The sequence below is a fragment of the Sapajus apella genome, unplaced genomic scaffold (genome assembly GCF_009761245.1).
Source record: "Sapajus apella isolate SASKATOON/1434 unplaced genomic scaffold, GSC_monkey_1.0 scaffold169, whole genome shotgun sequence".
Taxonomy (NCBI): domain Eukaryota; kingdom Metazoa; phylum Chordata; class Mammalia; order Primates; family Cebidae; genus Sapajus; species Sapajus apella.
In genome coordinates this window covers 432,674-460,194 of record NW_022437109.1, presented here as the reverse complement: position 1 = coordinate 460,194, position 27,521 = coordinate 432,674, and the positions used below count along the sequence as shown (strand labels likewise).

At 45.1% G+C, this 27,521-nt stretch overlaps 1 protein-coding gene across 8 annotated transcripts in view; it reads left to right on the top strand.

Moving 5' to 3' along the window:
* TUFT1 (tuftelin 1) overlaps positions 1–27,521 on the top strand; it is a 42,606-nt gene that overhangs the window by 3,703 nt on the left and 11,382 nt on the right. For 3 of the 8 annotated variants that reach the window (XM_032267522.1, XM_032267520.1, XM_032267516.1), the window contains exons 2-7: positions 16,164–16,238; positions 16,645–16,746; positions 18,277–18,363; positions 18,899–18,988; positions 20,839–20,904; positions 24,990–25,103. In XM_032267522.1, the coding sequence (XP_032123413.1) occupies positions 16,164–16,238; positions 16,645–16,746; positions 18,277–18,363; positions 18,899–18,988; positions 20,839–20,904; positions 24,990–25,103 (534 nt within the window). Of the gene's footprint in view, positions 1–15,559; positions 15,934–16,163; positions 16,239–16,644; positions 16,747–18,276; positions 18,364–18,898; positions 18,989–20,838; positions 20,905–24,989; positions 25,104–27,521 lie in introns of those variants that run through there. The other 5 variants (XM_032267524.1, XM_032267517.1, XM_032267518.1 and 2 more) reach the window with 5 other exon arrangements.

Genomic DNA, 27,521 nt, shown 5'->3' with positions numbered 1-27,521 from the left:
CAGGCTAGTCTTGAACTTTTGGTTTCAAGTAATCTTTCTGCCTCGGCCTCCCAAAGTGCTGGGATTACAGGTGTGCACCACTGTACCTGACCTTAAATCACTTTTTTTTTTTTTTTTTGAGATGGGGTCTCGCTCTGTCACCCAGGCTGGAGTGCAGTGGTGCATTTGGCTCACTGCAACCTCCATCTCCCCTGTTCAAGCGATCCTTCTGCCTCAGCTCCTGAGTAGCTGGGATTACAGACATGGGCCACCATGCCCAGCTAATTTTTGTATTTTTACAAGAGATAGGGTTTCATCATGTTGTCTGGGCTGGTCTCAAACTCCTGATCTCAAATGATCTGCCCACCTCAGCCTCCTAAAGTGCTGGGATTACAAGCATGAGTCACCATGCCTGGTCTCTTAAATCACTTTTTATCAAAGGAATATATGTGTATGATTTTAAGAAGATCTAATACTATCAGAAGGCTTTTAAAAGAAAATAGCAGTCCCCTCCTCCAAGTTCTGCTCCATGAAAGTAACCACTGTCTACTTTTTTAGCTCTTTTGTCTTGTGTTTACCTCCATGTTTTTAAATAATATGCTTACAGTGATTTTTCTGGATGTATCAGTTTTAGACATCTATTGACCTCTGTTTTGGGAATTGTAGGAAAATCTATATTCCCACCCTTCACAGGTGATAGGTCAGGGTTCAGATCTTGGCATCTTTCTCTGGGTGTCTTTCCTCTTCTTTTTCAGACTCCATGACCAAGGCAGCTAGTGTCTCCTGCTGCTCTGCGTTCTTTAAGTAATCTTTCAGTGTTATCTTTCCTTAGAATATTTGCATTTTTTTCATCCTTTTTCTTTTTCCTTTTTTTTGTCAAGGCGGGGGGCCGGAGAGATTTGTCTTGGCCAGAGAGGTTCTCTCACAACACCTGGATGGACTCGGAATTTTTGTATCAGCTGCAGTCTGAACACTTGTCTTTACCATGGAATAGGTGATGTTCCTTTAGGACTTCAGAGACTGATGTAGTTTAATACCAAGTCTTTCCAGATCCTCACTCTTTTTTATTTTTTTAAACTAGAACTGTGATTTATTGAAGCCTTACCATGAACTTCATATAATTTTTTAATAAACAGCTTTATTGAGATATAATTCATATGCCCCATTTAAAGTATACAATTCAGTGGCTTTTAGTATATTCACAGAGTTGTGCAATCATCAATAAATCAATTTTAGAACGTTTTCATTACCTTATAATCCTGACCCCTTAGCAGTCCATCCCCGTTTCCCCCCAATCTCCCCCAGACCTAGGCAGCCACCAGTCTACTTCTTTTCTCTGTGGATTCACCTATTCTGGATATTTTGCATAAATGTAATCATCAGTATATGATCCTTTGTGACTGGCTTCTTTTATTAGAATGATGTTTTCAAGGTTCCTCCATGTTGTCATGTGAATCAGTACCTCATTCCTTTCTATGGCTGAATAATATTCCATTATAGGGATGTATTATAGCTGTGTTCATCATAGGTAAATGTTGGTGGGCATTTGGGTTGTTCTACTTTTTGGCTATTATGTATAATGCTGCTATGAACTTTGGTGTACAAGTTTTTGTGTGGAAATATATTTTCATTTCTCTTGGAGAGGAATACCTAGGAGTGGAATTGCTCGGTCAGAATATTTGCATTTTAAAAGAGGATTCATCTGGAGCCATTGCTGATTACTCCAAAGGAATGAATGCATTGTAAAACGGTGGAAGTCCTAGTTCTGTGACATCTAAGTATGGGGGAAATGCTGGGCAGAGAAGCCTTTCAAGTTCGGTGGCTGCCTGTTCCTTCTACTCATGAGGCTTGTCCTAATCTCAGCCCATAAATTTCTCCTCACACCATCCTGTCTTTCCCATTTATTGCCAAGTTTTTACTTTCAGGAGCACTGCAGCTGATGTCACCAAGCCTGCCAGGAATTTGAGGAATGCTGGGCTTTGCCAGAGAAGGAAGGATCAAGGGGAGGATCTGAGTGAGGAGAGTTACCTCATCATCAGGCATTTGGTGCCCACATTTGCCCATAGTTCTCCAGGGTGGAGGGGGGCGTGCACCCAGATGGTTTCAGTTCCGGACACGTGTGCTCAGAGAGGTGGGATGAGCTTCGTTACCTGCTAGTAATTATGGTGTGTGCCTCTTTGGGTAAAGAGTCTTGTGAAATACCTTTGTTTTCTAGAGGTTGGGAAGGTTCAGTTGGGGAAATAGGTATGTACCAGGAAGGCTGGTGGCCCAGATTTAAGCCTAGCCAGCAGAGGCAGGAAGAAGAAGAGAGAATTTAAGGTAGGATGGGGACGAGTCAATGAAGGAAGAAAAGGGACATGGCTGGGTCTGGGGGCACAAAAGCAAAAATCACTAAGCAGGTAGTCAGTGACTGGAGAGGGCAGAGCCATTCCCTTTGCTGTGGAGGGGACACTGAGGAACTTGCCCTTTCATTCCAGGTTTGCCAGTCTCTAGGCAGGTGTCCTGGAGAGAGACTGGCTCAGCAGGAGGGTGTCTCCTTCAGCGTTGGGGTTCAGGAGCTCACTTCCCTCTACGGACACACTGTCACTGCGAGGCCCCAGTGTTTTCCTTTGTTAGGGCTCCAAGTAATGAGAAAGGCTGTCCCATGTAGGGTGCCGCCCAAACCATTTTTCTCATTTCACCTCACGGTAACCCTGCTCAGCCCTCTGCTTAGAGCTTGTCCAGCCCATGCCTCTGGGTAGGCAGCCACATAAAAAGCAAACACCTGTTTTGTTGGCTAATCTGGGGAGGAAAGGGAGTGATTCTTCGTGTCATACTCCACAAGGGCCGTCTCTGGCCTAGGCAGCACTGCAGAAGGCAGGACCACGTACCTGAGACTGATGAGCTGAGTCAGGTGCGAGCCTCATTCAAAGAGAGGGTAGGTACCCACCCTTCCCATGCGGCTCTCTTCGTTGACTTGATGGGGCTTTCTTCATCCTCATCATGTGGGAGCCATTGTTATAAGGGGCTGGCTGTTCCCATTTTTCAGTGGGGAAACTGAGGTGACCGTGTACACTTGGGGTGGGACAGTGGATGGCATTGAGGGACAAAGTGAGGGAAGAGTGGGATACAGGGTGAAGATGAGTTCAGACTGCTGGTTTCCAGCTCCAGGGCAATCTCCACTTCCTTTACTTCCTCTTAGGCTTGGCTCTCGCCCAGTCCCGGTGACCCCTGTCAAACCTGGGGAGTGGAGAGCTAGGGAGTTGCAGGCCTTTCCCTGTTCACATGAGCCTGTGGTGTGAGAGCTCTGCACCTCTTTCTTTATCTCCCTGGGGCCTCCCTGTTTATCTCCTGATCTCTGCTGTGGCGTCTTGATCTCTAACCCCTCAGCTATGTGTTTACCCCTCCCTGCTTTGAGGAGTGAGTCACAGCCGGAGATTTGTTTGAACCGAGTGGTGAGGCTGCCTGTAATTTGGAGGTAGCTGGGCTTCTACCAAAAGTGTTTATGAGGTTAAAGGCTGCTTACCTTGTGATTAGCACTGTTCCTTTTTCCCTAGAGGAGGCTCCACTTCCCATCTTGCCTTTCAGAGTTCCCAGTGGGGCCCCTCCACTAAGATATATTTGGGGTGTTTCTAAAGCTCCCTGGAGCCTGCTCCAGAAACCAACCAAGTGCACCAAGCAGAGAGGAGCCCCAGGATTTACTCCTTGACTCCGGGCTGGGGGGCAGGCTGAGGTCTGTGGCCTTGTTGACTAAAATGCATTCTCTGGTTCTAGAGGATGAGGTGCCAGAGAGAGCCCTAAGTTTTTCATCAGCTCCATTAGACAATTTACTTCATCCACCCTCTTCTCTTGCACACTTTCCAGAGCTACTTGGGAAAGGCTTCACCCTTGTGAAGAGATTGATGATTTGTAAATCACTTTTACATCATTCTCCCGCATCTACCTGCCCTTCCTAAGATGTCGGTGGGGTCGATGCTATCACCCCCATTTTACAGACAGAAAACTGAGGCCCAGAGAGATTAAGTCATTTGCTCAAGGATTAATGGTCATCAGTCAGGACTCAGACATCCTGCCTGTGACCTTAAATTTAGTACTTTGTTTGTTTGTTTTGAGACAGAGTATGACTCTGTCGTCTAGGTTGGAGTACATTGGCCCAGTCTTGGCTCACTGCCGCCTTCACCTTGCAGGCTCAAGTGATCTTCTCACCTCAGCTTCTCTAGTAGCTGGGACTACAGGTGCGGACCACCATGCCAGGCTAGTTTTTGTACTTTTTGTAGAGACAGGGTCTCATTAGGTTGCCCAGGCTGGTTCCAAACTCCTGGATTCAGGAGATCTGCCCGCCTGGGCCTCCCAAAGTGCTGGGATTACAGGTGTGAGCCACTGTGCCTGGGCAAACTTAGTATGTTTTCTTTCCTTCTCTTTATTTCTATGTTTTATTATAGGAGTGTCACACAAATACATTTTTGTGGCTGAAGTTTAAAACATTAGAAGTATTTGGAACAAAAGTCCTTCACACACCTACGTGGTAGCTAGGAGCACAGACTGGAGCCACAAGGCTTGGGTTTGAATTCTGCCCCTGCCCCTTACTAGTTCTGTGACCTTGGACAAGATACTTCTGTGCCTCAGTTTTCTCATCTATAAAATGGGGATGTTGATTACAACACCTACTATTTAGTGTTGTTGTGAGGATGAAATAAGTTAGTACTACATGTAAAGCACTAAGAACAGGGCTCAGCAATGCTCAACATAGTCATTGCTATGCATAGAATTTGGCAGTTAGCAATACTATTTATATGGCCGGGCACTTGGCTCACTCCTGTCATCCCAGCGCTTTGGGAGGCTGAGGCAGACAGATCACTCGAAGTCAAGAGTTTGGGACCGGCCTGGCCAACATGGTGAAACTCTGTCTCTACTAAAAATACAAAGATTAGCTGGGCATGGTGGCAGATGCCTGTAATCCCAGCTACTTGGGAGACTGAGGCAGGAGAATCATTGAGCCCGGGAGCCGAGATCGTGCCACTGCATTCCAGTCTAGGAGAAAGAGTGGGACTCTTGTCTCCAAAAAAAAGCTATCTATCTATATAAAACTGAGAAGTCCCGGGCTGGGCGCGGTGGCTCAAGCCTGTAATCCCAGCACTTTGGGAGGCCGAGGCGGGTGGATCATGAGGTCAAGAGATCGAGACCATCCTGGTCAACATGGTGAAACCCCGTCTCTACTAAAAATACAAAAAATTAGCTGGGCATGGTGGTGCGTGCCTGTAATCCCAGCTACTCAGGAGGCTGAGGCAGGAGAATTGCCTGAATCCGGGAGGCAGAGGTTGCGGTGAGCCGAGATCGCGCCATTGCACTCCAGCCTGGGTAACAAGAGCGGAACTCTGTCTCAAAAACAAAACAAAAAAAAAAAAAACTGAGAAGTCCTGTTTTAGGAATTCATGTCTGATTTGCTTTTTTTTTCACGTATTGTATCTTGGAGATGTTTTTTACTCCTGCATAGATGTTTATCAACAGTGTAATATTTCATGTTATGGATGTTACCATCCATATGTTGCTTTATTCACCTCTTTACATACTAGAGAATATTTATATTGTTTCCAGTTTTTAACTATTGTAAATAGTATTGCAGTTAGGTTTTCATGCATACCTTTGAGCAAATGTGCATGGATTTTCATAGTTCATAGTCTTAAAAGTGAATTTACTGGGTCAAAGGATTTATGAAATATGCAAACCCTTCTTATTAATGTCTCCAAATTAACTTCCCAAAATTCCTTTATAAATTTACATTCTCCTCAACAAAGTATGAAATTAGTCTTTTTCTCTCATTCTCACTGATCCCTGATAATACTAGATATTATTGCTTAGCATTTTTGTGAGATTTGCTGATATTGCATGTACAGTAGTTCATTCTTTTACATTGTTGTATACAAAGTTCCATTGTATTAATATTTGCCGTTCTATTGATCTAAAAATGATATCTCTGCAGGATTTACATGAAAAAAATTACTGAAAAGCAGGAAAGAAGACTGGATATATGAGAAGTCTTACAGCATGGCAATAAAATGGGCACATGTGTACCAAACACCCACCTTAAGAAGTAGAACATTACCAGGCTGGACGCGGTGGCCTATGCCTGTAATCCCGGCACTTTGGGAGCCCAAAACAGGTGGATCACCTGAGGTCAGGAGTTCAAGACCAGCTTGGCCAACATGGTGAAATCCCATCTCTACTAAAAATACAAAAAATTCGCTGCGTGTGGTGGTGGGTGCCAGTAATCCCAGCTACTTGGGAGGTCGAGGCATGAGAATCCCTTGAAACCCAGGAGGCGGAGGTTGCAGTGAGCCGAGATCGCACCATTGCACCCCAGACTGGGCAACGACAGCAAAACTCCATCCCCTCCCCGCAAAAAAGAAAGAAATAGAACATTACCAATACTTTTGAAGCCCTGAAGTCCCTTCCAGATCATAACCCTCTGCTTGCTCCACAGAAGTGATCACTGTCTTGAATTTTGTGTCTATTTACTACAGGCTCAAATGATATATTTCCTGGTTTGGCATGTTTTGAGCTCTGTATACATATTTATATTCTACAGCTTGCTCTTTTGTTTGTTTGAGATGGAGTCTCACTCTGTCACCTAGTCTGGAGTGCAGTGGCACAATTTTGGCTCACTGCAGTCTCTGCCTCCCTGGTTCAAGTGATTCTCCTGCCTCAGCCTCCCAAGTAACTGGGGTTACAGGGGACCATTGCCACACCTGACCAGTGTTTTCTATTTTTAGTAGAGATGAGATGGGGTTTCACTGTGTTGGCCAGGATGGTCTTGAACTCCTGACCTCAGGTGATCCATCCACCTTGACATCCCCAAAGTGCTAGGATTATAGGCATGAGCCACCGTGCCTGACCCAAATTGCTTTCTTTTTTTTTCTTTCCTTTTTCTTTTCTTTTCTTTTTTTTCTTTTTCTTTTCTTTTCTTTTTTTTTTTTTTTTTTGAGGCAGAATCTTACTCTGTTGCCCAGGCTGAAGTGCAGTAGCGGGATCTTGGGTCCCTGCAGCCTCCGCCTTCCGGGTTCAATCCATTCTCCCACCTCAGCTTCCCAAATAGCTGGGATTCCAAGCATGCACCACCATGCCCAACTAATTTTTATATTTTTAGTGGATATGGGGTTTCACCAGTTTGACCAGGTTGGTCTCAAACTCCAGACCTCCAGTGATCTGCCTGACTTGGCCTTTCAAAATGATGGTATTACAGGTGTGAGCCAATGCACCTGGCGCCAGCTTGCTTTTTTACTTAACATTTATTTTGACATTTATTCATGTCAATGCATGTTGCATAGTTCATTTATTTTCAAAGCTGAATAGTAGTTCATTGTACTAATTTGCCAGGTTTTATTCATTCATTTTCTAATTAGCTAGGCATGGTGATGCACGCCTGTAGTCCCAGCTGCTCAGGAAGCTGAAGTGGGAGGATTAATTGAGCCTGGGAGGTCAAGGCTACAGTGAGGTGTGATCATACCACTGCACTCCAGCCTGGGTGACACAGTGAGACCCTGTCTCAAAAAAAAAAAAATAATAATAATAGATAATTTAAAAGTTCATTTCCTTGTCAGTGGCACATTTGGTTGTTTCTGGTGTTTTGCCATTGCATGCAGTGCTGCTTTGAACATACTTCTACATGTCTTCTCTTTATATTTCTGTAAGTGTAATTAAATCCCCCCAAACTAGCTCATTATCATTTAAATTTGCATTTTCCTCATTACTGGTGAGCATCTTTCCTGTTCCATTAGCCACTTATATTTCTTTTTAGAGTTGCATTCTTAGTCTTTGCTCAATTTTTCCTTGACCTCCCTCTGCTACTTTTCCGTGTCTGCTTTTTCCGGTATTCCATACTGCTCTAAAGTGAAGAGCCGGGTTTCTCAAAGGGAATTGGGAATATCCCTGAACATATCACCTGGAACTCATGCAACACGTATTTTTTGAGAACCTGTTCTCGGCCAGATATTGTGCTAAATCAGCTATCCATGTCTTCAAGGAGCTTATGATTCTACTGGGGGAGAGGAATGAATAGTTCCAAAAGAGTGGGCTCCGTGTTAGAGCGCAGGATATGTAGGGTGCAGTAGGTGCTCTGACCGAGGGAGGAGTGCTGGGATAGGACCCTCAGAGGGGAGATGCCTTGAAGGCTGAGCAGGAATTCTCCAAGGAGGCAAGGTGGAAGGTGGGAGAGGATACCCTGGGAGGAGAAAGCAACATTCGAGCCTCTGGGGAGGTGGGAGCACATATCGCACTGGAAAACTCGTTAGCAGAAACAGACTTGGATTTAGATGCCTTCCTACGATTGGATGGAGAAAGTTGGGGATAGTTAGAGTGCAGGGTACACTGGGGTGCTGGAGGGAGTCAAAACATTGTGTGGCATAGACTGTGATGGTCCTGGTCATAAGGGGACTCTCATACCATAATAAGGAGTTTTAGATTTTTTGTCTTTACAAACATTTAATAGTAACATATATACAAAAAAGTTTATACATCACAAATGTACAGGTAAGGAATTTTCACAAACTAGACGCATTCCTGTAAGCAGCACCTAGATCAAGAAACAAATCATTACAGGCACTACAGAAGCCCCTCATGTACCCTTCTGATTACCACCTACCTCCACCCTCAAGGGTAACCACTATCCTGACTTCCAAGTGTATATTAGTTTTGATTATTTGTGTGCTTTTTATATAAGTGGAATCATATAGTATACTTTTGTGTCTGGATTCTTTTGCTTAGCATTTTTGTGAGATTCACTGATATTGCATGTACGGTACTTCATTCTTTTTCATTGTTGAAGAAAGTTCCATTGTGTGAATATATTGCAATTTATTCTACTCTTGATGAACATGTGGGTAATTTCTAGTTTGAGGCTATTATGAAAAATGCTACTGTGAACTTTCTAGAATACATGCTTTTATGGGGAACATATGTATGAGTCAGGGCAAAGGGATAGCCTCCCCTTCACCCTTGGAAGTTTTGCTGAAAATCACTGACAAAAGACATTAATAGGAAAAAAGGCATAAACATTTCTTTGATCATAATTTTAGGTGACATAGGAATCTTCTGATGGAAGACTGGAATATACAGAGGAAACTCTCCATTCTTTGAAAATTTTTATTATTTTTAAAATCTGGCCTTACTGAATGAGAACTGTCCATGCTTGATTTGACAAAGTAGAGACAGCTGTGTAGAAATAGGATTGGACAAAAAGGGTATGGTCTAATGCTAAGCAACGGAGTGGGGAAACCCAGCAAGGCCTGTCTGTCTCGATTCTTCTCGGCCTCTCCTAAGCATTCCTTCTGGGTACGAGGCAGGAGCCTGTCTGGCATGGGGGTCTTATGACTTAAAATCAAGCAAAGTGGGTCAGATAATTTCTTTATGGCCAGTTTTTAATAGAGAGGTGGAAAATGAGAGTAATATTTTTAGATTTTATGGCTGGCTTTGGGGAAAAGGAGTTCTGGTTTCTGAGACCTGCCTGGAGAAGAGGGATTCTAGTTTCTGTGGGTAGCCTCGGGATAGGGAGGGAAGGAATGAAAGGCCAGCGATGCGGGCAGGAGAAAGTCAGAGAAAACCGCTTTCTTCTGAGCCCTTTATTTTGGGGGAGACCCTGCATTTGCATTTCTGTTGCGTAACTAGTGGTAGAATTGCTGTGCCTTAGACCACTTTTGTGTTCATCTTTGGTCGATGCTTCTGAATTTTCCAGCGATTGTGATGCTGCAGAACCCCAGCATCAGTGTCTCAGAGTGTTGGTTGTTCCACATCTTCCAAACATTTGGTATTTTTTTTTATCCATTTCATGTTAGTGATTCTGATAGGCATTTCGTGGTATTACTTTGTGGTTTTAGTTTCTAGTTCTTTGACAATGCCTGATGAAATTGAACCCCTTTTCATATGTTTATTGACCATTTGGGTATCCTCATAATGATGTGTCTGTTGGCGTCTTCTGCCTGTTTTTATATTGGGCTGCATGCCTGACTGTCTGTTTCTCTTTCTTTCTTTCTTTCTTTTTTTTTTTTTTTGAGGCAGAGTTTCTCTCTTGTTGCCCAGGCTGGAGTGCAGTGATGTAATCTTGGCTCACTGAAAACTCTGCCTTCTGGGTTCAAGCGATTCTCCTGTCTTAGCCTCCTGAATAACTGGGATTATAGGTGTGTGCTGCCATGTCCAGCTAATTTTGTATTTTTAGTAGAGACGGGGTGTCTGCATGTTGGTCAGACTGGTTTTGAGCTCATAACCTTGGGTGATCTGCCCGCCTCAGCCTCCTGAAGTGCTGGGATTACAGGCATGAGCCGCCGCACTTGGCCTCTTTCTTTAAGTAAACATTTTATTTTGAAATTATTTTATTTTATTTTATTTATGTATTTATTTGAGACAGAGCCTCACTATTGTTGCCCAGGCTGGAGTGGAATGGCACGATCTCAGCTCACCGCAACCTCCACCTCCCAGGTTCAAGTGATTCTCCTGCCTCAGCCTCCTGAGTAGCGGGAATTACAGGCATGTGCCACCATGCCCAGCTAATTTTGTATTTTTAGTAGAGATAGGGTTTCTCCATGTTGGTCAGGCTGGTCTTGAACTCCTGACCTCAGGTGATCCGCCCACCTTGGCCTCCCAAAGTGCTGGGATTATAGGTGTGAGCCACCGCGCCCAGCCTGAAATAATTTTAAATTTACAGAAAAGTTGCAAAGATAGTACGGAGAACTCTTGTATACCCTTTATCCAGTTTTCCCACAATGTTAACATCTTATGTTACTATGGGATGTTTGTCATAACGAAGAAATTAGTGTTGGTACAATGCTGTTAACAAAGTTGTAGACTATTTGGGTTTCGCCACTTTTTCCACTAATATCTTTTTTCTGATCCAGGATTCAGTCCAGGATCCCATGTTAGTCATTTTGTTTAGTAGAAATTCTTTATATATTCTGGACATCTTTTATAGATATACATATAATGAATTTCTTCTGCTCTGTGGGTTGTCATGCACTCCTTTTTTTTTTTTTTTTCTGAGACGGAGTCTTGCTCTGTCGCCCAGGTTGGAGTGCAGTGGCATGATCTCAGCACCACTGCAGCCTCTGCCTCCAGGTTCAAGTGATTCTCCTGCCTTACCTTCCTCAATAGCTGAGATTACAGGCGAATGCCACCACGCCCAGCTAATTTTTGTATTTTTAGTAGATACGGGGAGGTTCACCATGTTGGCCAGCTAGTCTTGAACTCCTGACCCCAGGTGATCTGCCCACCTTGGCATCCCAAAGTGCTGGGATTGTAAGCCACCATGCCTGGCCCTCTTTTTTTTTTTTTTTTTTTGGACAGAGTCTGACTCCATTACCCAGACTGGAGTGCAGTAGCACGATCTTGGCTCACTGCAACCTTTGCCTCCCAGGTTTAACAGTCCTCCTGCCTCAGCCTGCCTAGTAGCTGGGACTACAGGCATGTGCCACCACATCCAGTTAATTTTTTTATTTTTAGTGGAGACAGGTTTTCAGCATGTTGGCCAGGTTGGTCTGGAACTCCTGACCTCAGGTGATCCACACACCTCAACCTCCCAAAGTGGTAGGATTACAGATGTGAGCCACTACGCCGGTCCTCTTAGCAGTGTCTTTTGATGAATAGAAGTTGTAAATTTTAAGGCCAGGCATGGTGGCTCACACCTGTAATCCCAGCACTTTGGGAGGCCAAAGCGGCGCAGAAATCACATGAGGTCAGGAGTTTGAGACCAGCCTGGGCAACATGGTGAAACCCTGTCTCTATCAAAAATACAAAAGCTTAGCCAGATACGGTGGCGCACACCTGTAATCCCAGCTACTTAGGAGGCTGAGGTAGGAGGATTGTTTGAGCCCGGGAATCAAAGGGTGCAGTGAGCCAAGATTGCGCCATTGCATTCCAGCCTGGGTAACAGAATGAGACTCCCTCTCAAAAAAAAAATTATAAGGCATACATTAACATTTTAATAGTGGCTGTTTCTGGGTGGCAGGATTATAAATGCTTATTTTTTTTTTTTTTTTCTTTTTTTCCCTAGAAAAACTTCAAGGAATATTAATTCCTTTTTCTTGAAAAAATAAAGATAATTATATATTCATATACAGTTGCAAGAAATAATAGAAATCCCCTGTAGCCTTTATTTCCTTTTTTGCAGTGGTAGCATCTTGCAAAACTATAGAACTCTATCACAAGCAGGACAGTGGCGTTGATACAGTCAAGCTATAGAACATTTCCATCACCGCAAGGACCGGACCCCTCCTGTTGCCCTTTGAGAACCACACGCACTTCCCTTCTACCCCCACCGTCTTCTTAACTCCTGGTAACTGCCAGTCTTTTTCCCATTTCTATTATTTTGTTATTTTTTAAATGTTACACAAGTGAAATTATACAGCATTTCGCTCAGCAAATTCTTTTTTTTTTTTTTTTTTTTTGAGACAGAGTTTCGCTCTTGTTACCCAGGCTGGAGTGCAATGGCGCGATCTCGGCTCACCGCAACCTCCGCCTCCTGGGTTCAGGCAATTCTCCTGCCTCAACCTCCTGAGTAGCTGGGATTACAGGCACGCACCACCATGCCCAGCTAATTTTTTGTATTTTTGGTAGAGACGGGGTTTCACCGTGTTGACCAGGATGGTCTCGATCTCTTGACCTCGTGATCCACCCGCCTCGGCCTCCCAAAGTGCTGGGATTACAGGCTTGAGCCACCGCGCCCGGCTCGCTCAGCAAATTCTCTGGAGAGTGTTGTTGCGTGTATCAATAGTTTGATCCTTTTTATTGCTAATAGTATTCCACAATAATGGATGTGTCACAATTTGTTCAACCATTTCTCTGCTGGAGGCATCTGGATTGTTTCTAGTTTTTGGCTGTTACAAATAAAGGTGCTTTTTCCTTTCCTTTTCCCCTTTCCTTTCCCTTCCCCTTCCCTTTCCTTTTCCCTTCTTCCCTGCCCCCCCCCAATTTTTCAAATTTCCTTTTTTTTTTTTTGAGACAGAGTCTTGTTCTGTCACCAGGCGCCAGGCTGAAGTGCAGTGGCGCAATTTTGGCTCACTGCCACCTCCGCCTCCCGGGTTCAAGCAATTCTCCTGCCTCAGCCTCCCGAGTAGCTGGGACTATAGGTACGCGCCACCACGCCCAGCTAATTTTTGTATTTTTAGTAGAGACGGGGTTTTACCATGTTGGCCAGGATGGTCTCGATCTCTTGACCTTGTGATCTGCCCGCCTCGGCCTCCCAAAGTGCTGGGATTACAGGCGTGAGCCACCGTGCCCGGCCCAAATTTCCTTTTTTATCATATCCTTTCTGTTTAGAGAACTTTTTTAGCCATTCTATTTGTGTTGGTCTGCTGGTGAGAAATTCTGTTAGTTTTCCTTCATCTGAGAATGTCTTCATTTCCCCCTCGTTACTGACGGATGTTTTCTTTGTGACAGGATTCTGAATTGACAGTTCTTTTCTTTCAGCATTTGAAAAATAGTATGCCGCTTCCTTCTACCCTCTGTCGTTTCTGATGAGAAATCTGAGGTTATTCACATTGTTTTCCCCTCAAAGGTTATTTTTCTCTGCTTTCAAGATGTGTTCTTTGTCTTTAGTTAATCAGAAGTTTAATTATGATCTATCATGGCATGAATTTCATGTTTATTCTGTTTGAGGGTTGCCTAGCTTTTTGAATCTATAGGTTTGTGTCTTTTGCCAAATTTTGAAACTGTTTGGTCATTATTTCTTTGAGAACATTTCAACTCACCCTCTTTCTCCTCTCTACCTGGAATTCTGATGACTGGATGGAATCATCTCTCAGTGCCCCAGTCCAGCCTGGTTGTCTATGCTCTTCTAATTGGAAGAGCCTGGGTTTATGAAACAGACCAGACTTGACCTTCATTAGCTAATAACTCTTTTGTTCTGACTGAAGGATGCCCTGCCTTTTCCCAGCTGCCTCCAGGTATGGGAAGATAGTGGTTTTTTTGTTTTGTTTTGTTTTGTTTTTGTTTTTTTAGGTGGAGTCTTGCTCTGTTGCCCAAGCTGGAGTGCAGTGGTGTGATTTTGGCTCCCTGGAACCTCTGCCTCCCAGATTGAAGTGATTCTTCTGCCTAAGCCTCCCCAGTAGCTGAGATTGCAGGTGCCTGCCACCACACCTGGCTGAGTTGTGTATTTTTAGTAGAAATGGGGTTTCACTATGCTGGCCAGGCTTGTCTCGAACTCCTGACCTCAGGTGATCCACCCGCCTTGGCCTCTCAAAGTCCTGGGATAGGTGTGACCCACCATACCCGGCTGAGATAATATTTTAATAAAAGTGCAAGTATGTCCTGGGAAGAAAGAATTGGCAGCCATTCTGGCTATTTTGAAATCATTTCCTCTTCTTTCTTCTGTAATATTCTCTTGACCTAGATGTTGTGGAGCATTCAGAAAATACCTTTGCTAAGGGCTGTGGCATACAACAGCTCTCAAGGAGTTAACAGAATGGGTAAATCTTCACCGAACACAAATAACTGAGAAGCAGATGCCATGGGAGGCCCTATGATGCTGTGGGAGTTCAGGGAGGGGAAGGTGTGTTTCCCACAGGATGCAGGGTAGCATCATGGAAGATGAGGCATTTGAACATGAACTCTTGAGGAACTTGCAGATACCCTAGGTGAAAATGGGAAGAACAGATATTTAAGGCACAGCAAATGATGGGAGCAAAGGCACTGAAGTTGGAAACCATGGAATGTATCAGGTGGGGCACTGAGACGGTAGAAAGAGGGGTGAGTTTCCCCAGACTGTGGAGAGACTTGTATGCTACTTTAAGGATGTGGCTTTTATTTCATAGGAGTTCAATGCTTTTATAAAACCCGCTACTTTGCTAGGGTTGGGAAGGTCTAAGGCCATTGTGGCAGTGTCTTCTGTCTTTCTTACATTTGGATTCATTCCAAGAAGTGGGAGGAGGCTGGTGTTTCAGTGTCACCTCCTGTGGCAGAGAGTAACCTCCATACATTTTGTTTCTTTCTTTTTTTTGAGATGGAGTCTCACTCTGTTGCCCAGGCTGGAGTGCAATGACACGATCTCTGCTCATTGCAGCCTCTGCCTCCCGGGTTTAAGTGATTCTTCTGCCTCAGCCTCCCCAGTAGCTGGGATTATAGGTGCCCACCACCATGCCTGGCTAGTTTTTCTGTATTTTTAGTAGAGATGGGGTTTTACCATGTTGGCCAGGCTGATCTCGATCTTCTGACCTCAGGTGATCTGCCCACCTTGGCCTCCCAAAGTGCTGGGATTACAGGCATGAGCCTGTAATCCTGATTTGGGGGCCAGGTGTGGTGGCTCATGCCTGTAATCCCAGCACTTTGGGAGGCTGAGGTGGGCTGATCATGTGGTCAGGAATTCCAGACCAGCCTGGCCAATATGGTAAAACCCCATCTCTACTAAAAATACAAAAATTAGCCAGGCGTGATGGTGAGTGCCTGTAATCCCAGCTATTCTGGAGGCTGAGGCAGAAGAATCGCTTGAATCCGGGAGGTGGAGGCTGCAGTGAGCCGAGATTGCACCATTGCACTCCAGCCTGGGCAACAGAGGGAGACTGTCTCAAAAGCGTGCGCGCGTGCACACACGCACGCATGCACACATGCACACACACACACACACACACACACACACACACATACACCCTTCTTTGACTTATGAAGGAAAACCCGCTTCATTCTTTGAGACTAGGTTGATCTCCTGATAAGTATCTATTATCTTGCCTGCTTTCACTTAGATAATTTCTGTGTGGCTCAAAGAAATGGGAGTTTGAATTCAGGTATTTTCCTATAGTTTAGTTCAGGAAGAATATGCTAGTCTTGTAAAGTACATCAATAACTTGCTGTCTGGTTGTCAGGAGCAGAAATCCTGGACTGAGGATGAGCAGTCCAGGAATGACCTCTCCACAGCTGGAGAAAGAAGAGTACATGCAACGTGTTCCCTGCAGTCCACGAACCAGGGTAGCCCCGCTGGAGCTGTACAGAGCAGTGTGCTGTGTAGACTCTGTTGTGACAGAAAGAACTGTCAGATGGTCCCAGGGTCACCCCAAACACCTGATCTTGGGCAACCTAAGCTACCTCCCTGGACTTCAGTTTTCCTTGTCTGTGAAGTGGTGGTGATAAGGCTTGCTCCACAGGGCTGGCAGAAGCACCTGTGTCCCGTTAGCACTTTGTATCTGTAGACTGTAAAGGTGAGAGGTTATTGTTGCTGTCATTGTCATTATTAGGGCAGCGTGGACATTCTCAGGCTGACTCTCCAGGGTGAACTGACAGGAGATGAACTTGAGCACATAGCCCAGAAGGTACTGCGGAATTCTGGTGGGCGTGGCTCCCTCCCCACACCAGTGCTTCCTTGCTGCGGGCGCCTTACCCAAGTGCTGCCTGGAGCCATCTCTGCCGTGGGGAGCGTGGGAGCACCTCCTTTCAGCAACATCCAGCTTGTCTCAGCCTTGTGCATTGCTTTGGAACAGGAGGAATCCCCCACTAAAATTAAAACTAACCTGCTGTTTCTGCCAATTTTCCCCGGCCAGTGTTCTTGCTGCTGTGTGGCTTCTAGAATTTCTGAAACGAATTTTTGCAGAGGAAAGTCAGACTAACCCTTCAAGTCTTTTGAGAATCAGGTCTTCTGCACTGGTTGAGGGGCAGGAATCCTGGGCTTGCCATGTGGTTTCTGAGCCACTTCTCTCTCTCTCATCTCTCTTTGGCCAGGCGGGCAGGAAGACCTACGCCATGGTGTCTGGCCGCTCAGCTGGTCATTCTCTGGCTTCAGAACTGGTAGAGTCCCATGATGGACATGAGGAGATCATTAAGGTAAGCTTAGTTCACCTCCACCTTTTCTCCCTGCTCTCTTTCTTCCTGCACATACATGAGAGGGGGCAGTTGATGTCGTTGCCAAAGGGAGCTTGTGGTTTGGTAGAAGGAACCCGACCTGAGATGCCAGTTCCTGGCAATCTTCTGGAAATGTCTTAATTAATACCAGGAGACTACAGTTGGCCTGTTAGCAACTTTGGTGCAGCCTGGCCCCAGGCAAGGGGGTGGACTGGATTACCTTACGAGGAGCCTATCCACTGTCCATGTTTTGCTGCTGGAGGTTGTGGAGGGAGGTGGGAGGTGTGTTTATGGAACTTACTATTTTCCTATAATGGGTTCATCCTGATGGAACTTATTTATTTATTTATATATTTTTAGTTTTGCAGAGACAGTCTTCCTGTGTTGCCTGAGCTGGTCTCCAACTCCTGGGCTCAAGCAATCCTCCTGCCTCAGCCTCCCAAAATGCTGGTATTATAGGCATACACCACCCCAGCTGGCCGATGGAACTTATTTTTTAAAAACAAAATGATTTGGCCGGGTGCAGTGGCTCATGCCTGTAATCTCAACCCTTTGGGAGGCTGAGGCAGGTGGATCACAAGGTCAGGAGTTCCAGACCAGTCTGGCCAATATACTGAAACTCCGTCTCTACTAAAAATACAAAAATTAGCTGGGTGTGGTGGTGGGCACCTGTAATCCCAGCTACTCGGGAGGCTGAGGCAGGAGAATTGCTTGAACCCGAGGGGTGGAGGTTGTAATGAGCCAAGATTGCACCACTGCACTCCAGCCTGGGTGACAGAGTGAGACTCTGTCTCAAAAATAAATAAATAAATAATTTTTAAAATTATTCTTGTTATTTCTCTTTTTTAAATAAAACCACTTTTTGAGATATAATTTCCATATCATATGATTGATGCAGTTACAGTTCAGTTATGTGCTGTATAACAACGTTTGGGTCCGTGATGGACTGCATATACAATAGTGGCCCCATAAGGTTATCATACCCCATTTTTATTGTATTTTTTTCTAGGTTTAGATACATAAACACTTAGCATTGTGTGATAATCGCCTACAGTATTCAGTGTAGTAGCATGCTGTGCAGTTTGTAGCCTAGGCGCAGGAGGCTACACCATACAGCCTCGGGATGCAGGAGGCCATGCCATCTAAGTTGTGCATGTACACTCTGTGATGCGTGTACACTCTGTGATGTGTGTACAGGGATGAAATTGCCTAATGCTGCATCCTTCAGAATGTATTCCTATGATTAAGTGATGCATGATTGTATATATGTGAGTGTTTATGCCACCATGGCTATATAGCATTTAGCTAAATTTATTGCATTAGGGTAAATTTCCAGAAGTGGAGTTGATAGACCAAAAAGTAAATATGTTTTTAGGTCTTATGATCTGAATCACCAAATTCCACCCAGTAAATGGCTGGTAACAATTTGCCCTCTCACCAGCACTGTGTGATGCTGCCTATTTTTGAATAGTTAATTTGAGGTTTCTTAACCAAATAGTGTTCTTCTTTCAGGTGTACTTGAAGGGGAGGTCTGGGGACAAGATGACCCACGAGAAGAATATTAACCAGCTGAAGAGTGAGGTCCAGTACATCCAGGAGGTGGGCCCGCCTTCCCTCTCATGCGGGGCCTAGGTCCTGTCTCTGAACCTCACATTTTTTTGGTTGCTGCCTTTTGTGGATTCTGGTTTTTCCCCTTCTTTTTCCTTTATGTCTCTGAAATGCCACCATGCCCTCCCGTGTATCACATACCACTTTTGACCCTTCATACCTGATCCATTAATCCACAAATACAAGTACTGTGTGCCTAGCACTGTCCCCAGCCATCCTATCAAAAATTACCAGCCGCCTTTCATAGCATTTCTTAACTCTCTTCCTGGCTCATGTTTCTCGTTGGCACTTATCCGCATATGACATATTACACATTTTGCTTATTTGTCTTTTGTGTTGTGTGTCTCCCCAACTAGAATGTCAGCTGTAGCCCCGCTTGACCAGGGTTCCTCCCTCCATCCTTCAGCCAGTACTTAGGACAGTGCCTGACTCGTAGTTCGGGCCGGGGATGGGGCACAGAGTTGTGTGAGTTGGTGTGCTCTCTTTCTCTACCCTAAAGCTCAAGTTTCTTGCCCTCCCCTCCCAGGCCAGGAACTGCCTGCAGAAGCTTCGGGAGGATATAAGTAGCAAGCTTGACAGGGACCTAGGAGATTCTCTCCATCGACAGGAGATACAGGTAATAGGATATGGTCCGTGGTTGGGTTCCCACTGAGGAGGTGGGGTTGTGCCGGGCCGTTTACCCAGTGTGTGCCGAATCTAGCACCCCTGCTGGGAATGGAAAATGTAGAGGTGATGCTGGCTCCTTTGAGCACTCACAATGCAGTTAGGACTCTCCAGTCAATGAGCAATTACACTTAACACATGTCAGCTTAAGCATTAGTACACCTCCTGAAATACTGTACAGAAACTGAACTTAAATAAATTAAATATCATCAGTTGTTAGCAAAGCCTCTTATCTATAAGGATTCTGTGATCAAGCTTCTTATAGTAGTAGAGTTTTATAAAGCAGACAATCACCTGTAAATCCACACTTCTCATAAGCTGATCTTGCTTAGTTTTGGTGACACCTGTAGTGTAAATGGAAGTCCTTGCCCTAGCCTGTTATTAAGCTTGTGTATAGTTATGTCTAGCCTGGGACAGGAAGCTCCTCAAGGTTAGGAGTTCACCCACCCCCACCCTGTGTCTGTATCCTCACCTTCCCACTCCCTCCAGGTCTGGGGTATAGAAGGCATCAATAAATATTTGTTATACTGAACAAATTGTATAAGTCTTTTCTGGGATGGATAATCCTGGGACCCTGCTTTTCAGCTTTTCCAAAACTCGGGGACAGAAATGTCCTCAGGAGAGCAGAGCAGAGCTGTCTGTCTATCACAGAGTTGTGACTTTACCCTCATCCTCCTTTAGATTCTGAGTTGTATTTTTTTTTTTTTTTTTTTTTTTTTGAGATGGAGTGTTGCTCTGTCGCCCAGGCTGGAGTGCAGTGGCTCGATCTCAGCTCACTGCAACCTCACCCCCCAGATTCTAGTGATTCTTCTGCCTCAGCCTCCTGAGCAGCTGGGACTGCAGGCACAAGCCACCACGCCCAGCTAATTTTTTTGTATTTTTAGTAGAGATGGGTTTGACCATATTGGCCAGGCTGGTCTTGAACTCCTGACCTTGTGATCTGCCCACCTAGGCCTCCCAAAGTGAGCCATCATGCCTGGCCTACTGAGTTGTATCCTTTATTTGCATTTTGATTCTGGCAGGGTGTCTTGCACCAGCAGCAGCCCCTGCCTTCATTCTCTTGAAAAGGGAACGGTGGCCCAGCAGCTGGTGAAAGGAAAGTTTTTTGTCTTGAGCATGCACTCAAGTGTGGTGGAACATTCCCTAATTTTTGCTTTGGCTGAAGGTAGGCCTTTCAGTGCCTGAGCTCACCTCTGCCTAGTGAGAGCTGCTTTGTCAGGTGGAAGAACTTAATGTGCTCAGAGATTGGCCCAAAGTCTGGCCCCCTTGTTTGCACGAACCAGCTGCAGCTGTCATACGATGAATAATCAGGCTTCGGGTCAGAAAGAATTGAAAAAGCTGCTTCCCTTTGTGATTTTTGCTTTGTCAAACTTTGTCAGGATCCCTGGAGGCAGGAAAGCCCTTTGTTTGTGGCAGGCAGCTGCTTGTATTCCCTGGCTAGGAGGAATGGGCCCCACATATTTTTCCACCTGCTGAAAGGTTTTAGCCTGAGGTTTTTTCATCCTCCCTGCAAGACGAGGGTATCCCCTCTCCAGGCCACATACATTTCTCCATCCCCGCTTGTTTCTGTTTTCTCATGGAACACTGTAAATCTCTTTTTCTTTCCCTTCCTTCCCTCTTCTTCTCCTTTCCTTTCTTCATTCCTTCTTTTTTCTCCCTCCCTTTCTTTTTCTCTCTCCTTCCCTCCCGTCTCCTTCCTCTCACTCTCCGGGTCTTTCTAAGATTTGAGTGTTAGGAGAGTAATATTTCGAAGCTGGTTGCTTTCATGTGTTTTAACTACCAATTTTATTTCTCTTTGAACAGGTGGTGCTAGAAAAGCCAAATGGCTTTAGTCAGAGTCCCCCGGCCCTGTACAGCAGCTCACCTGAGGTAGGTAACAGAGGACACCTCGGTGCTCTGCTTAGCCAGGGGCGGCATCGCCTCCTCCCCATCCCTTTGTTTATTGCTTTTTCTCTCTCATTAAATACAAGAGTAGTAGTTGACATAAAAATTCAAACAACAGAGAAATATAAAGAGTGGAAATTATCCTTCCCCAGTCTCACTCCTTGCAAGTAACCACTGTTAACAGATTGAAGTGGGTGGATCTTTCTAGGGCAGTGATTCTCAGCCTCAGCTGCTCATTGGAATGGCCTTGCAAGCTTTAAAAGATATGATGCCTGGGTCCTATCCCTAGAGCTTGTCATTTCATTGTTCTGATCAGTGGCCTGGGCATCAGGACATTTAAGAGCTCCTCAGGTGATACTAATGTTTAGCTGCAGTTGAGTGCCAGTATTCTAGAGTATTTTGATGTACATAGACAACCATATTTAAATATTGTGAATATGTTATATATACACCATATGTACATGATAAATATATGTATATAACATACATGTGCTTTTCTTAACTATAAGATCATAGTAAATTCATTATTCTTTGCTTGCTTTTTTTTTTTTTAACTAAAAGAGTATATTGTAACTTTCTTTCCATGTCAGTACATATAGATCTACCTCATTCTTTTGAATAACTGCATAATATTTCTTTCCATGGCTGTACTTGACTGATGAACTGATTGACAGAGTCTCACTCTGTCGCCCAGGCTGGAGTGCAGTGGTGATCATGGCTCACTGCAGCCTCGACACTGGGGTTCATGCAGTCCCCCCACCTCAGTAGCTGGGACTAGAGGGCATGCACCACTATGCCTGGCTAATTTTTGTAGAGATGGGGTTGCCCAGGCTGGTCTTGAATCTTGGGCTCAAGTGATCTGCTTACCTTGGCCTCCCACAGTGCTGGGATTACAGGCATGAGCCACTGCGCCTGGCCTATTTTTAAATTTTTATTATTATTATTTTTTGAGACAGGGTCTCCTCATGTCATCTTAGCTGGAGTGCAGTGGTGTAATCATGGCTCATTATAGCCTCGACCTCTTGGCAGGCAGTCCTCCTGCTTCAGCCTCCTGAGTAGCTGGGACTATAGACATGTGCCACCACACCTGGCTAATTTTGTATTATTTTGTAAAGACAGGGTCTCATCATGTTTCCCAGGCTTATCTCAAACTCCTGAGTTTAAGTGATCTGCCCACCTTGGCCTCCCAAAGTTTTGGGAATTACAGGCATGAGCTACTGCACCTGGCCTCCATGAGTGTACTTTATTTTTTATTGTTTGAGTTGGAGTCTCACTCTTTCACCCAGGCTGGAGTGCAGTGGTGTGGTTTTGGCTCACTGCAACCCACCACCTCCTGGATTCAAGTGATTCTCTTGCTTCAGCCTCCTAAGTAGCTGGGACTACAGGCATGAGCCATCATGCCTGGCTAATGTTTGTATTTTTAGTAGAGATGGGGTTTCACCATGTTGGCTAGGCTGGTCTCGAACTCCTGACCTCAGGTGATCCACCCACCTTGGTCTCCCAAAGTGTTGAGATTACAGGCATGAGCCACTGCGCCTGGCCACCATGACTGTACTTTAAAAAAAAAAAGTTTGTTATTATTTTTTTGTGATCGTATACAAAACATGCATATTGTAGAAAATTTGGAGGCTGGGCGCGGTGGCTCAAGCCTGTAATCCCAGCACTGTGGGAGGCCGAGGCGGGTGGATCACGAGGTCAAGAGATCAAGACCATCCTGGTCAACACGGTGAAGCCCCGTCTCTACTAAAACTACAAAAAATTAGCTGGGCATGGTGGCGCGTGCCTATAATCCCAGCTACTCAGGAGGCTGGGGCAGGAAAATTGCCTGAACCAGGGAGGCGGAGGTTGCGGTGAGCTGAGATCGCGCCATTGCACTCCAGCCTGGGTAACAAGAGCGAAACTCCGTCTCAAAAAAAAAAAAAAAAAAAAAAAGAAAATTTGGAAAATTCAGAAACAGAAAAGTGAAAGAAGAAACAAACGTCACTTGTAATCTACTCAGATAAAAATCACAGTGAAATTTTGTCTTTCCCTGAATGCAAATATATATTTACAATATTTGTATTGTACAGTATGTAGCATTTCTTTATAATTTTTTGTTTCTTTGGTTGGGTATGTTTTTGCACTGGGTGTTTTTGATCCTCAAGTATAGGTTGAATTGGAACCACCCATTAGTTCAGGGGTCCTGTCAAGGCCTCTCACTGGTTTTAGTTTTTAGTTGTTTTTTTTTTTTTGCCTCTCCGCTTCCTGCAGGAGGCACTCACTCTAATGAATTCAATATATGGCTTTAAACGTGCCTGTGAAATGTTTTCAATATACATGATGCACTTGTGTTTTGTCTTCTTTTCTCTTGGTTCTTTTTTTCCCCTGGCACCACATTTTTAGGATCTATCTACATGGCTGTATCAAAATCTAGTTCATTGCTTCTGCCTCCTACATGTAGTTTTATAACCTAGTTTTTTTTGCTTCATATTATATCCTATGATGAAATAATATTTTCATGAAAGTTTTCCGTGTCATTAAACAGTCTTATGAGAACACTCTTTGAAAAAAGTGCATAATAGTTGTGTTTCAGGAGCCTTTTAAAACATTTTCACCTGGCCATTGGTTCAGGTGAGGATTTAGGGAAATTGGATAACTTATGACACCTAGATTTGGAATGCTGTGATTCTAACCACTTGCTTTAGATGTGCAGTTTGGACTTTCTCCTTCCTTTGAATCACCGTATTTGGCAAATATATTGTTGGCAACAAATTACAATAAGACCTGGTAATATCTGTTTGGCCTCTTTCTTCTCACAAGCTCAAAGCTGTACCGGATGTTATCTTACCTAGTTTTGAGGCAGCCTGTGAGGCAGGGTGTGGTAGGGAGTGTACTCACTGCTTTACAGATAAAGAAATGAAGGCCCACAGGACCCAACGATAATGCAGAAACTGGGACCCTGTCTTCCTCCTCCCAGCTGAAAGCTCTGAGCTCTGGTTTGAAGGCATTGCTGCTTCCCACAGTGCAAGACAGGGAGAGATTTTTCTGTCAGACTCACAGGGAGCTTGTAATTGAAGTGTCTGGTTCCCGTGCAGCAGAGATGGGGGCGAGACCCTACATGTCTGCTCATCTCTAACCACCAGCCCACGATTGGGTGTGTCTGGGAGAGATTGAGCAGTTACCTCGATGAGACGCCTTTTTCTACATTGAATCAGATTCCTGGACTCATTGCATGCTTTTGCCCTAAACCTGGCCATCCCTCAGTAACCCTCTGTATGCTGCTCTCAGTGCCAGAAGCTGAGAATGGTAAAGGCTGTGCTTTTAGACCACTCCCTTTGTGATGGGTGTGACACAGTCCCTGTCCTGTGGGAACTGTAGTTCCAAGGGGAGCATGGTCTCTGCTCTCAGAGAGCTCTAGGCAGATAGAGGGAAGCGGGATGCATACCTATAGATGGCATGCACATACTCGCCAAGAAACCGATTGGTGGATACATACATGAAATATTACTGAGCATGTCCTAAAATAATTGGGTGTTTTGAGGCTAGCTTGGCTTTTTTGTTTTTGTTTTTGTTTTAGATGGAGTTTTTGTTCTTGATGCCCAGGCTGGAGTGCAGTGGCGTGATCTTGGCTCACTGCAACCTCCGCTTGCTGGGTTCAAGTGATTCTCCTGCCTCAGCCTCCTGAGTAGCTGGGATTACAGGCATGCGCCACCACACCTGACTAATTTTTTGTATTTTTAGTGGGAACAGGGTCTCCCCATGTTGGTCAGTCTGGTCTCGAACTCCTGACCTCAGGAGATCGAGGAGATCGACCCGCCTCAGCCTCCCAAAGTGCTGGGATTACAGGCGTGAGCCACCATGCCCAGCCAGTTCTTTAGGTTATGAAGGGATGATGTGTCATTGAGTAACTCAGAATTTTTGCTTGCCTAAGCAAAATTTGCTTGCCTAACTCTCCCCTTGTGTGATGATAATTCTTTTGTGAGGGTGGTCTAAATGAGATGATCCAAACCAGTGTGTGGCTGGGAGGGGACCTTTTCTTACCAAGTCAGAAACTTGATGGCTTCCCTTTCCCTTCCTTGCCCTGGCTGTAGGTGGACATCTGTATAAATGAGGATGTTGAGAGCTTGAGGAAGACTGTGAAGGACTTGCTGGCCAAGCTTCAGGAGGCCGAGCGGCAATACCAGTCAGACCGTGTGGCTTTTGAGGTGAGATTGGGATTCGGGGAGAAGGTGCCCTAAGGGATGGGCTCCTGAACGCAGCTACCAGTGATGTCGCAGCTTGGACTTCCTGTCTCTCTGGCTGAGTGCCACAAACTGGAAAGGCAAGGCTGTGAAGCCTGGAGCACTGGTCTGCTTTTCCCTCTCCTAGACATTTGTACTATTTACTGTCCAAGGCTGGCCCATAGTTCAAAGGTCAGCTCGGGATTCCCTGCTCTGATGAATTTGAGGGTGGTGCCCATCTGGGGCAGCAGGTGATTCAGAAGTCGTTTCTGTCTGTGCTGTGGTAAGAATCCCTGGCTCTAAGGCTCCATGCAGGCAAGGACTGCTGCTGGCGTGTCACCCCCGAGTCCCCAGTGTCTGGCGCAATACCTGGTATTAGATGGGTGCTTCATAAACGTGGACTGGATGAGTGACTAAATCTCTGTTGTAGAAAGAACTGCACCCATAGAGTCAGAGGATTTGGGCCCTAGACTCAGCTTTGCTATGCAGAGTTTTGTGGTCTGGAATGAGTATCTTAAGTTTTCTTCCTCTCTTTGGAGACAGGGTCCCACTCTTGCCAGGTTTGAATGCAGTGGCACGATCTTGGCCCACTGCAGCCTCCACCTCCCGGACTCGAGCCATCTCCCACCTCAGCCTCCTGAGTAGCTGGGACAACAGGTGCACACCACCACGCCTGGCTAATTTTTGTATTTTTTGTAGAGACAGGGTCTTGCCATGTCACCCAGGCTGGTCTCAAACTCCTAGGCTCAAGTAGTCTGCGTACCTCGGCCTCCCAAAGCGCGGGGATTACAAGCATGAGCCACCACACGAGGCCCATGGGCAGTTTTCTAACTGCTGTGTGTGAGGTTAAGCATCTGTTACCTGCTTTTGTTTTTCCACAGTAAAGCATCCTTTGTGTCACGAATGTGTTATGCTAGGGTTATATCCCGCCTAGGCATGCTGGGAGCCGGTAGAAAGAAAGGAGCCTGAACCCTTCTTTTTCATGGAACCAAGAAGGAGAATTTCTGAGAGGAGGATTCGGGGTGAAGAAGGGCACCAAGGATGATAAACTGCTTCTGTGTTAGCTGAAGTCTTGTTGGAGCAAGTAGTGTAATCCCTCTGAGCATCTGTTTCAACTTTTGGAAAAAGGGTGAATGAAATGCACTTTACAAGTTTGTTGTGTAGATCAAGTGAGGTAATATATGTGAGGGCACTTTATTATTCTAAAAGGTTTTGGCAATATAAAATAGTCTACATTTTTCTTTTTTTTTTTTTTTTGAGACAGAGTCTCACTCTGTTGCCCAGGCTGCAGTGCAGTGGTGTGATCTCGGCTCACTGCAACCTCTGCTGTCCAGATTCAAGCGATTCTCCTGCTTCAGCCTCCGGAGTAGCTTGGATTACAGGCGCCTGCTACTGTGCCTGGCTACTTTTTTTGTATTTTTAGTAGAGATGGGGTTTCACCATCTTAGCCAGGCTGGTCTTGAACTTCTGACCTCGTGATCCACCCACCTTGGCCTCCCAAAGTGCTAGGATTACAGGCATGAGCCACCGTGCCCGGCCTAAAATGGTCTACATTTTTCTTAGCAATCAGTTTAACAAGCAGATTTTCCTATTCTAAATAGCTTGGACTTAGAGTAATATTAAAATTAGTTTGTCGTCTCAGAACAAAGTAGCTGTGTGGTAAAGGGGTGTGTTGCATCCGTTTCAGGTTCTAGAATTTGTATAATTTCGCTGGTGATGTATCAGTTGGTGACCAGCTGTTTCCTACCTTTTCCGAGCAAAACGGGAGGAAGGAAGGTTGAGGCTGTCGTACTGACCAGGTTGTGAATTTTGGAAAGAAATTTCTGCATTGAGAGGCATTATCAAGTTGTGGAAATTATAGAAATACTTGCTGGTTTTAATCACACATGGAGGAGTCTGCTACTCTGGATTTCAAAAGTGCCATGACAGCTGTAGCCCACTGCCCAGAGGTTAGAAGAGGTCATTTTTCTTAACCCCATAGCATGCAGCACCACCTGCAATAGGAGATGCTTCTCGCTGGGCACTGTGGCTCACGCCTGTAATCGCTCAGGAGGCGAGGCAGGAGGATCCTTGAGCCCAGGAGTTTGAGACCAGCCTAACCAACATAGACCTCGTCTCTACAAAAATAAAAAAAATGAGCCCGGTGTGGTGGAGCATACCTGTGGTTCCAGCTACTTGGAAGGCTGATGTGGGAGGATCTTTGGAGCCCAGGAGGTGGAGGCTACAGTGAGCTATGATTGTGCCACTGCATTCTAGCCTGGGCAACAGATTGAGACCTTATTTTCAAAAATAATAAATATGATACATAAATAATTTTTTTTTGTTGTTTTAAAAGGAGATGCTCCTCAGGTCATTCCTACTGTTGGGCTAAGTTGGCACACCTATTTTTTTTTTTTTTTTTTT